The sequence below is a fragment of the Eubalaena glacialis genome, chromosome 7, assembly GCF_028564815.1.
Source record: "Eubalaena glacialis isolate mEubGla1 chromosome 7, mEubGla1.1.hap2.+ XY, whole genome shotgun sequence".
Classification (NCBI taxonomy): domain Eukaryota; kingdom Metazoa; phylum Chordata; class Mammalia; order Artiodactyla; family Balaenidae; genus Eubalaena; species Eubalaena glacialis.
The window spans coordinates 91,868,934-91,881,032 of record NC_083722.1 but is presented as its reverse complement, the minus strand read 5'-3'; the positions used below and the strand labels follow the sequence as shown (position 1 = coordinate 91,881,032).

Sequence of the window (12,099 nt, the reverse complement as noted above, 5' to 3'; positions counted from 1 at the left end):
TATCATAAAGATAGATTTTCGTATAGTCTCTCTGCCATGTAGTAAAGTCTTAAGATTTACAAATAGCTCGGAATAGTTATTTCTTTTTGCATTCGTTATACTCTTTGGTTTCAAACTATGGTGTCCCCAAGTACTATTTAGTAGATTTCAAAAGGTCTTGTTTTATCTCATCTGTAAACATTCTCAACCTCATTAAATAAGCTTGAAAGTGATCACCAAGGCTTTATTATTTTTTTAAACAAGGGATAAATCTTAGGGCAGGAGAACAGAACGATGCGCCGTTTATTTTCTCTTTTTCACCTTTTCTCTTTTGAATGCCCAAGGACTTCAAGCTTATTTGGCCCTCTAAATCCATATTTATTAAGTTAGGTATAATTTAGCCAGAGTTGAATTGTTTCAATGAGATTTCATAGCCACAAGCGACTATGAAACTGTCATTTGTCTTATTTTGGGAGGCACCAGAACTGATTACTTGGGAATTGATTGAAACTGCAAGTCCTGTTAATGTCATGGTTATTTGAGAGATTGCACCTTGAGGGGAGGATGGGTTGACCTGCAGATTTGTTTGTGTATAGACTTTCACCAGGGCCAGCCTAACTCAGAGTTAAATTGGAATTGCTACAGGAAACCCCCCAAAGAGGGCTTTTGTCATGTGTTAGCTGGCCAGCACTCACCACTGGCGTTCTGTTAGCTCCCCGACTCCCTTCTGGCGGTGCCCACCAGGCAGATGGCAAAAAGGCAGGTCCCCGTGCAGGCTTCCTACCATGGCCACCAAGGGAGCCAGATCTTCCTGTCTGCCCCTGTTCATCTAGGGGGCAGGCTTGAGGTCTCAACCAGGCTTGTGATACCTCTGTGCTCCTGCACTCCGAGTTTTGAGCTAGAGGAGGGAACGTTTGCAAGTAAGAACCATCAAAGCAGCAGTGGGGGCGGGACACAGACAAGATAGTCGTTGTATGACATGGTGTCAGCTGTGTCTGCTCCCTTATGGGTGGGTTCTCTTGTTTCCTGTTCATTTTCTAAGCCTGCTTCCAGGAGCCATTTTTTTCCTTCTTCCATCCTGAGAGGCCTTATTTGGCTCAGGGATCAATATCACCTCCCATGTGACTTAGGAATATCCTGGTAGGTCTCTAAGCCAGTGCTTCCCAACATTTTTCATGTTGTAGCGTACACACGAGATGCTAATACCTGTATGGTACACAGGGTAAATGTATATGAGGCCGCTCAGAGCTTGAGGTGACCATTTGCAGGATCTTAGGCTGCCTTGAGGGCTGAGAGGACCAATAGTTCAGGATACTCTATTGCCTGTTATATCCACACATTGGTTGTGAAGCTGTGGTCAAAGTTAATCATGTGGCCTTATTCCTCTTGCCAATGATTGGTTTAGGGTAAACATATGACCTAGCTCTGTCCAAGGGGGTGCAATTTGCTGATACATTTCTTTTTTTTTTTAATTTATTTTTGGCTGCATTGGGTCTTCGTTGCTGCACGCGGGCTTTCTCTAGTTGCAGTGAGCGGGAGCTACTCTTCATTGCTGTGCACGGGTTTCTCATTGCGGTGGCTTCTCTTGTTGTGGAGCACGGGCTCTAGGTGCGTGGGCTTCAGTAGTTGTGGCACAGGGGCTTAGTTGCTCTGCGGCATGTGGGATCTTCCTGGACCAGGGCTTGAACCCGTGTCACCTGCATTGACAGGTGGATTCTTAACCACTGTGCCACCAGGGAAGCCCTGATGCATTTCTTGAAAAACTCTCTTTACTCTTAAAAAGAGACATAGAAGAAAGAGATGATCCTTCTTTTGGAGTAGGGATGTGATGCCTGGAAGAGTGGCAGCTATATTGTAACCATGAGGGAATGTTAGTTTCAGGAGAGCATGCTGAGTGGAAAAATAGAAGGAACCTGGACCTTTGATGGCAGTACTAATCTGTGGACCTCACCAACCTTGGAACTACCCTTCCTTTAGATAGTGAGATAATCGATTCATATCATTAAAGTTATTTTTACTTTTTGTTTGTTACTTACTGCAAAAAGCACTCTGATATAAGATCTGGTCAGGACTTGAAGATCACGACTTAAGAGAAGAGTTGTCCAACAAAAAATGTGCTCAAAATAAGAAACTTTTGTGGAAAGAATGGAACAAGAACTGGAGATGTACTGGTAAAAGGAAAATGTCTAAGTTCAGAGTAAGTTGGATAAAAGTAGAAGGAAACTCTTTTTTTAAAAAAGTGCTTTACATTAAAAAGTACAGCATTTCTTTATTAATATAGTAGTATTGACCAGAAATATTTGCCAGCATCTCAGTGAAACATTAGAGAAAGGAAAAAGATTTTAATTAACAACTGCAAGAGGCAGAAGAGCTTACGAGTCAGAAGCCCTGAGCCCTGGAGCCAAACTGTCTAGTTTCAGATCCTGCATCTGCTGCTTCCTAGCTGTGTGACTTCCTGTAAGTTACTTAACCTCTCTGTGCTTCATTTTTCTCATCATCTGTAAAATAAAGATAATAATAGTCCCTACCTCAAAGGTATTATTGGATATATCTTTATAAAGTATAGGAACAGCATCTGGTGTATATTAAGTACTATGTAAGTGTTTGCTATTATTAATTTGCAATTATCATCCAAACCTATACACGTGTAAAAAAAAAGTCACTTAAACACGGGTGCTTCTACCACTACACAGTCACTAAAGTGGCTAAATTAAGAAGCTCTATAATACCAAGTGTTGGCAAAGACCTCTCATACATTACTGATGGGAGTGTAAAATTGTGTAGTCTTTTGGGAAACTGGCAGTTTCTTAAAAAATTAAACATGCTTCCACCCCATGATCTATTAGCTCCACTCCTATGTATTTATTCAAGAGAAATGAAAACTTATATACATACATACATACTCACATACAAACACACAGATACACACACACAAACCTTGTAAACGAATGTTCATAGCATATTTCTTTATAATACCTGCAAACTGGAAATAGCTCAGATTTCCATTAACAGGAGAGTAGATAAATAACCTGTAGTATATTCATGCAATGGAATACCTACTCAGCAATAAAAAATGAATTAACTGCAAATATATCCAACACCCTGAGTGAATTTCAGAAACATTTTGCTCAGTGAAAGAACATTCATCAAAGAATTCATAGTCTATAATTCAATTCATATGACGTTCTAGAACAGGAAAAACTAACCTATGGTAATAGAAATCTGAACAGTGATTGCTTATGGGGGATGGGGAAACATTGGCAGAGGCAATTGGCAGAGTATTCTGGAAATATTCTTTATCTTGGTAGGGGTGTGGATAATATAGGTGTACACATTTGTCAAAATTCGTCAAATTGTAATACTTAAAGGATGTATATTTTACTATTTATAACTATTTTTTAAATGAAGCAAAAAGCAGTAGGAGACTGTGTAGCAATAGCAATAGCTGTGTAGGTTTTGGAAAGTATCAATAAACGTACAAGATGAGCATCTTTTCATCCCATGTAGCAAGAAAGATATCAAAAACTGTGAGAGTCATGTCAAAAGGGCATAGGAGTTGACTTGAAGAATCTCCCATTGGCCAGTATGGGACAATTTGAACATCACTAAGGACAACAATTTTAATAGATTGAAACACATATAATATATTTAAATTCATGAGTTTATAAATACTTTAAAAACCAATTTGGCCACCATTGGAAGTGCCAACTCACTATTTTGAAAACTGGTAAATAAAGGTGAAGAATCAAGCATTTGTTGCCTTTTCTTTATGAATTGTACCACTAGGTAACCCATTAGTAGATGAGAGGAAATTTCACACTACAGAAGTATTCTGGCTCAAAGTAAAGGGTGATAGAATTGGAAAGTCATCATATTGCAACCCTTAGTCAATTAAATGATCTAGCTATTGAACTAACATCACAAAAAGAGACAGCCCTAATGAGAAAACACAGATTGGTGACCAATGAGACAATCTTGCCCAAAAAGATCTAACTGGAATCTGATCAAGCCTTCAGATTCAATCAACCTACAGGAAATATGGTGGACAAAGGACCATATTAAATGACACCAGAGAGATGTAATCAGCAGAACTCAGATAGCAGGAGAAATGGCAGGATAAACAGCCCTGTTTCTTCAACAAATAAATTGCAATGAGAGAGAGAAAAAGAGAGAGAAGAGAGAAAAAGAGAGGGAGAAGATGAATGGAAGGGGAACTTACAGATTAACAGAGACCTAAGAGAAATAACAAATTGCAAAATGTAGACATTTTTGGATCTTGATTCAAACAAATTTGAAAAAAACACATAAGACAATTGGAAATTTGAACACTAACTGCATATCTGATGATATTAATGAATATTGTTTTAGGTAATTGGGGTTGTCTTTTAAAAAAGTCCTTAGCTGTTATATTGAAATATTTACAGATGAAATTACTTGAAGTCTTAGTTTTCTCCAAAGTAATACGTACAGAAGGACAGAAAGTGGATGAGAATATTAATGAAACAAGATTAGCCATGTGTTATAACTGTTGAAATTGGGTGATGGATACACGGAAGTTCATTATACCCGTCTGTCACTTCTTCTAAGGGCTTGAAATTTTCCACCATAAAAAGTTCTGTTTCGATTTCAAAGGAACACAAAGGGAGAGAAAAGGGGGAAAACCAAACCAAACGGAAAAAAAAAAAAAAAAACCAGATTCTGCAGAAATACAGGAAGGAAATCTAACAGCATGTTGTTAACCCCTGGATGCATTTCTCATTGTCTGCAAAAGCCGAATGAGAAGGCAGTTTAAGACTGAAAGCCCCGGGTTCGAATCCTGTTCTTCTGCACCCAGTTGGGGGGACTTCTGTTACCAGGTCTTTTGAGCCTCTGTCTCTCATCTGTAAAATAGAGATGAACAAGTACCCACTTCATAGGGTTGCTGTCAGGATAAAAGAAGAATCTGTGTAAAGCACGGGGCGTAGTACCTGGTACCAGTCAGCACTCGATAAATGTGGGCTGTTGAGTATTAGTTTATTGCATGTGACATTTAAAACAGAAGATAAAACAATGAATATATGTACTTTACAATGAATGTTGGAGCATTTTTGATGACTTCTGAACTTCCAAAGCCTTTTTCTGTTCATATTTCCAAACACAGGGGTGAGATTAGATTTTACAGTGTCCATCGCCTGAAAAACTGCACGTGCCTTATGTAAAAACCAAGTCAAAACTCATGGCACTCATCTTGTGAAACAGAAAGGAGCCCCGTACAATGCCTACTTTTCTCCTTAACTTTTTCACCTCTGTTTTTCTGTTTTGGGTTAGGAAAGCAAGAGAATCCGCCTAGAACAAGAAACTTCCCTCATTTTCTGCCTGAAGGGGAATGTGAATAACGGACTTTTCCATCAGAGTTGTTTTTCCTGGACATGGTGTGCCCCCTCCAACTGCTAAAACATGTGATCCTGAAGGAGACCTTAAATAAACTTCAAATGTTCCTTACCGGTCAGCAGTGCTGTCCCAATTCTAGTAAATTATGAATTTGTTTTCTGCATTTGGTGTTCTTCCTTTTTGAACAGAAGTTCTATTCATTCAGAATATGAGTTGAGAGATTTCCATGTGCCACGTGTTATAGCCACAAACAAGGTGGAAGTGGTCCTGAACTCGGCCCCCAGATATCCACATGGCTGGCTCTTTTTTTTTTTTTTTTTTTTGGCCATGACCAGGGATTGAACCCGGGCCACGGCAGTGAAAGCGCTAAATCCTAACCACTAGACCACCAGGGAACTCCCCTGGCTGGCTCCTTCTTAATCTCCAGCCCCTCCATCCCTCTTCATCACATCCTCCTGCTTTAGTTTCTTCACAGGTCTTAACCCTCACCTGGAATGACCTTATTTATTAATTAATTTAATTTTTATTTCTTGCCCCCCTCTGGAGTCTCTCCTTTTCATCACTGTTTCCCCACCACCTAGCCTAGTACCCAGCAGAACCAGCTACATAATTGGTAGGACCCAGTGCAGACTGAAAATGTGGGACCCCTTGTTCAAAATGTATTAAGAATTACAAGACAGCAGAGCATTAAACAAGGTTGGTGCCCTTCTGAGCGTGGGATCCTGTGGGACTCTGCCGGTCTTACAGCCATTATTATTAGGCACCCCCAAAATAGTTACTGGAATGAATGCAGATCTAAGAAAAAGCATCAGGGACCCAAGGAACGCTGGCATCCAGATCGATAAAAGATTGAAAACAGGAACCAGCATGTGTGTAAAAGGGATGCATGATTCCTCAACTGCAGGGTTGACTGTGAGGTGAAAAGATGATTGCTCTGCTCACCTTGAGAAACACCGAGTCTGGGCTGTAAATCCCTCGAGGGTCAGGACCGTAGTGTTTTCACCTTTGATTTCCCTTGCAGGGCTTCTGCACGTCCGTGGTGCTCCATGAATATTTGGAAAGAACCAAATTGGTTCTAGAAGTAGAATTAGAGAAGGATGAGGAGTTATGAAAGAAATATTCTTTTCTTTAACGCAAACCTCACTAAATTTAGGAGGAGATGAGCTGGTCTTTAAGTTTGTCCTTTGAGTTTATGACAAGTGGTTCAGAGCTGTGTCAGCCATCAGAGTTTTGGAAAACTGCAATACGTTGTGTTGGGATTTTATGGTGTGTCTGGCATTCATTTGGTATATGAAGTGTTCTGTGATGAAAGTGATAGTTTTGTGATAAATGCAAAGCTTCTCGTAAAGATTCCTAAGATTGTATTTCTTTAAAAATCTGGTCTACACTTTCACATATTTTCCCCAAAAATGATGGACCTATTCCCCTTGTCCCACTTCCAGGATGGTGAAAGCCTCCACAAAGTCACCATATACTTATCCAAGCTCACCAGTTAGTGATCAGCGAATTGTGTCACAATTTGCACTTTATAGGCATAATTTCACATATGCCCATCTTTCATTTGGACCTATTCCGGGGATATAATTTCATTTTCTTTTTTTTTTCCTTTTTTTAAAAAAATGTATTTCATTGAAGTATAGTTGATTTACAATGTTGTGTTAATTTCTGGGGTTTATTTTTGTTTTTTGTTTTTTCATTTTCAATGGGACTCCGTAACAGGGCTCCCTGAGTCTACATTCTTGGATCCCAGGTTAAGCCCTGCCCCGTGTCTGACTGCCCAGCAAGACCCATTTGGAAGAGCAGTGGTTTCAGGTTGGATGTAGAGTGAGGTTTTCTGCTATTCCTGTGTGGGCCTTTCTATGCCAGTTCTAAAGGACCTCTTCCTAACTAATGCACTGACCACAGAGCTCCTATCTCATGCTACAGTGCTGCAGGAACTATCCTTTTACCCAAGGCTGAATCCCTGGTACCTTGGCCTCCCCATGTCTTTGTACCCCACCCAGCTCCCCAATTCTGTGTCGATAATCATTCAACTTGTTAAACAGTATTGGTCAGCTTGATGAAGGGTATCTGATTCCAGTTATCCTGTCTCCCATGAACTGCTGTATTAGATAGGACCTTCCTGTTTGCAAACCAATTTTTAAAAAATTTAAATTAGCTTAAGTAGAAATAGAAATTACAGTGATTCAGACAGTCATTGGAGTCTGTCTGTCTCCAGCACTTCTGTCTGGCCTGAAATACTCTAGTACCCCAGGCTCTCATCCCAACAGCTTTTTAACTCCAGAACAAAGACAAACACACTTCTTCCCTCATCCCTATAACTAGGGACTATTGGGGCTGGGTATTTTTGTTGGTTATTCCTGAATCACATGTTAATTATCCCTTGACATAGGGGCCTGAGGTTAGCTCACCCTAATGATTTGGATGGTACCCTCATAGAAAAGCAGGGATCTGTGATTAGAAAAAGTGAAACAGACTTTGGATGGGCAAAAACAACAGATACTTACTCTGATCATCTAGTTTTAATCCTCCCGTGTGCTCCCACGACCATACCCTGACCTTGCCCCAACCCTGTATTTGGTCTGTCAAGTCACTTCACGTGGTTCTTCATGTTGGCCTTGATCTCCTAGTTTTATCCCATTCTGTTGCCTCTATTCTGAAACTATTTATCAAAATTCTGATTGTCCTTCGACAGTGAAAAGTTCTTACCTTACAATTGGAAATGTCCCACTAGTTTTCTCAGTAGGCTATTCAACCTGGTGAGAAAAGTGACCATTTATTGAGTTTTTCCTGCTATATATACCCAAATAGAAGGTTCCCTCAAATATAAAGTCACTCATCTTCCCACTAAGAAGATTCAAAACCGGTGTTTTAGGCCAACCTGAATGTATAAAAAGTTAGCAATGTAGATGAAATGGTCCAGTATTTACTTCTAATATTTAAGATCATTTGTCCTATGGATTAATAATTTGGGTAATTGCTGTCTTGCACTTTCCCTCTTTATGAAGTAATTATTTTCAGCCTCTCCACATGCACCTGTGTGTTGGCCCTGAAACAAAAGTCCCTCTTTAAATCATCCTTCTAGCTTACCCAAGCACAGCATCTTTGCTTCTGCCTAAGTTGTTTGACGTACAGAACTTGTTCTTTTTTTTTTTTATTGAAGTATAGTTGATTTACAATGTTGTATTAGTTTCTGGTGTACAGCAAAGTGATTCAGTTGTAAATATACGTATTCTTTTTCATATTCTTTTCTGTTATGGTTTATTACAGGATATTGAATATAGTTCCCTGTGCTATACAATAGGACCTTGGGTTGTTTATCCATTCTGTATATAATAGTTTGCATCTGCTAATCCCAAACTCCCAATCCATCCCTCCCAATCCCCCCCACCTTGGCAACCACAAGTCTGTTCTCTATGTCTGTGAGTCTGTTTCTATTTCGTAGAGAAGTTCATTTGTGTCATATTTTAAATTCTACATATAAGTGATATCATATGATATTTGTCTTTCTCTTTCTGACTTACTTTGCTCAGTGTAATAATCTCTAGATCCATCCATGTAGCTGCAAATGGCATTATTTCATTCTTTTTTATGGCTGAGTAATATTCCATTTTATATATGTACCACATCTTTATCCATTCATCTGTCCATGGACATTTAGTTTGGCTCTTGTAAATAGTACAGCACTTTTTCAATCTCCATATATGATACTTCACTGGGAGTATTATTGCATGACTTTTTTTCCCCCTTTTTCATTCATCCTAGAGGTGTATATGCATGGTCTTCCAGCATAACCACCTACTGCGTGGCCTTTTAAAGTAATGTTTGGAACTTCCCTGGTGGCGCAGGTGTTAAGACTCGGCATTCCCAATGCAGAGGGCCCAGGTTTTATCCCTGGTCGGGGAACTAGATCTCACATGCATGCTGCAACTAAGAGCTTGTGTGCCACAACTAAGGAGCCCGAGTGCCACAAATAAGGAGCCCGCTTGCTGCAACTAAGGAGCCCATGTGCCGCAACTAAGACCTGGTGCAACCAAATAAATAAATAAAAATTATAAAAAATAAAGTAATATTTAAGTAACTTGTTTGCTCTGACATTCAGCCCCTCCACTTGTGAAGTCACATGCCTATAATAATTACCTAATCTGTATTAACTTCTTTGTCACCTTTTCTACTGATTTCATCAAGTGATCTTTATAAGCATACAAACTTGTTATTGAATGAGGCTGTTTCAAGGTATTATGTCTTCCCCCGACAGTATGTTGTAGCTCAAAGGAATTGGAGTCTTTGAAAGGACTTGAAGATAAAGCTACTCTCTCATTTTTGAGGGATAAGGGGTTTTGGTAGGGGGGAGGGCACCTCACCTTTTATTTAAATATATGATATATGTCTATCTGCCAGGCACATTCTTTGTGCTTTGTATTGCACAAACTCGTTTAATTCCTCCAACACCCCTAATAAGATAGGGATTTTTATCCCCATATACTAAGGAGGAAATGGATTCTCAGAGAGGTCAAGTAACTTTCCCAAGAACATACAGCTACAAAATGCCAGGTTTGTCTGGCTGTAGAACACATGTTCTTAACCATACCACACACTTGCACAAAAATCCAGAAGATTCTTTTTTCAGTTGGGAAAAACATGGTACCATGTCACAGGCTCTTACTTAGCCATTCAAAAATTAACAAGTGGTTTTATTATTTTTACTGGATTTTATATATTTTTCTCTCTGCTTCACCTTGAAGTATAATGGATTTTGATTATTCCCTATCCATTGAGCAATTTCAGTAGTAATGATTTAGTTAAATGCAAATGATGAAATAAATCCTTTCTCGAGACCAAAGTCATCCTACCAAGATTTTCTGTTTGTGGCTAGCATCACTGATGCCGATTGATCTTATGAAGTTTGTCCCGTGGAATTCTGAGTTTCCTTCTCAGTGTAAAAGCTATTGGTGTAAAATGGCTGTGGGTAGCACAGTTGAGTTAAATGTTATTTCTGTTTGTATTCATTAAATTCAGAATGTGTAAAGATTGAAGAGCCAAAATTGAAGTTTGGATTCTTAGACGGCATAGCCCATCTCTGAATTATTATCCAATGCAGATTATGCATTATCAGTAAACAACATTTCATCATGTGTTTTAAACATGTTATGAAGAAAAGCTTTAGGTGGCCAAAAAAAAAAAAAATAGCAGAAATTTTGGGTTGTTGGTTTTTTTTTCTCCCATTGCTCTCCTGACTCATGTTGAAAGCCTTTTGTTTCTAATCAAAGCAACAAACGGTAAGGTCATTTCCTTGTGATTATATGGCAGCGGAAGGCGTCGGGGTTTTTAGGTCCCTACTTCCACCAGCTTGTATTTGGAGAAAACACACACACACACACACACACACACACATCACAAGTGCTTAATACATGTGTCCTTTGTCCTGCCCGTTCTCTCCGGTCCCTTTAAATGAGCCGAGACCATGGTTCGGAGGTAAGAACAATTTCTCTTATAATCTTTTGACTAAAGACAGTATAATGGTGCTTCTTGAGCTCTTCCTGGCATTTCTTAGTGAATTGAGGGCAGATTTTAATGTTATACCGGGGGTGGACGAACTTAAGTACTAATATTTCAGAACCCAACTTGCAAAAAAGGAAACTCCAAGAAATGTTTGTCTTTGCTCTTTTCAAAGAGTTATTCCTTCCCCAGAAGAGTTGGATCTGCTCCAGTTTGATACCACAGTGAAGATCGTCCTTAACGCTCATCTTTCGGAGGGTTTTCCTGTCATTGTTTGAAATGTTATCTCTGTTCCCTTAAAAGTCCTAAAAGGCTCATTTCTTGTTTTTTATTTCAGAACTTTAGTAATTATTGTTGCAGTGTATAATTCCACCTCACCTCTTCCCCCAACCCCATCCCACTACCATTCTCTTTCTTTTCTTTTTTTTTCTTTTTTTTTTTTTAATTTTAAAGACTTGAGCCCTTTTATGGATGTGGAAAGGACAGGGCAAGGGCAGGAACGGTGTCAGTAAGCAGCATGAAAATGCTTTGAGATTTGCAGTTGTTAATCATCTCGTCAACACAGTGTGTTTGGAGCCTTCTCTATTTTTGTGAGCATTCGGCAGAAAAGATCCTGCGGGGGACTGGAACTCATTAGTAACTTTTCTAAAAGGACCTTTTAATGTACGTCCCTGTCTTGCCTCGAGACAGAAGCAGGAAAATTGAATTCCGTCCCTCAGTCTAGTTTATGAGGACTTTATGTGACCAGAATTCAACGGCTCAAGGTAGAGACCTCAGAAATGCCATCTTTGGGGATGGCTATCAATTAATTCATAAAACCTTTATGATTTGTCGAAGGAAGTCCTACAACCTAATTAAAAGGGAAGCTTTTTTTTTTTCTTTCTCCCTTGTGATGTGGTTATGCTAAACTCATAATGTCCAATTCTGTGTGTCCATTTTTTTCCCCTCATGGGTAGATGTTGGAGATGGAGGAGGGGAGGAAAAGCTGGGTAGACTTCAGAAAACAAAGGAAATTGTCTCATCCAGGAGGCTGCAAAGCTCTTGGGTATAGGAGGAAGTCTGTGGAGGAAGTGGGCAGGATTAGGTAGAGAAGAGAAACGTCAGGGAAACGAACATATCACAATAGGGTCTGGGATCGGACCCTCTTGTCATAATCTAACACAATAGCATGTCCTTAGAAATGAATCGATTGTCTCTAAATCAGTCCTGTCTAAAGGTATCTAATGATCTGAAGGAGTAGAAAGGAACATG

At 39.4% G+C, this 12,099-nt stretch overlaps 1 protein-coding gene across 4 annotated transcripts in view; it reads left to right on the top strand.

Moving 5' to 3' along the window:
• Nucleotides 1-12,099, top strand: part of FRMD4B (FERM domain containing 4B) — a 330,390-nt gene that overhangs the window by 170,420 nt on the left and 147,871 nt on the right. The window contains exon 1 of one of the 4 annotated variants that reach the window (XM_061197130.1): nt 10,740-10,824. The exons of the other annotated variants lie outside the window; for them this stretch is intronic. Coding sequence (XP_061053113.1) covers nt 10,801-10,824 — 24 coding nt within the window. The 5' untranslated portion in view covers nt 10,740-10,800. Of the gene's footprint in view, nt 1-10,739; nt 10,825-12,099 lie in introns of those variants that run through there. 4 annotated transcript variants of the gene reach the window in all.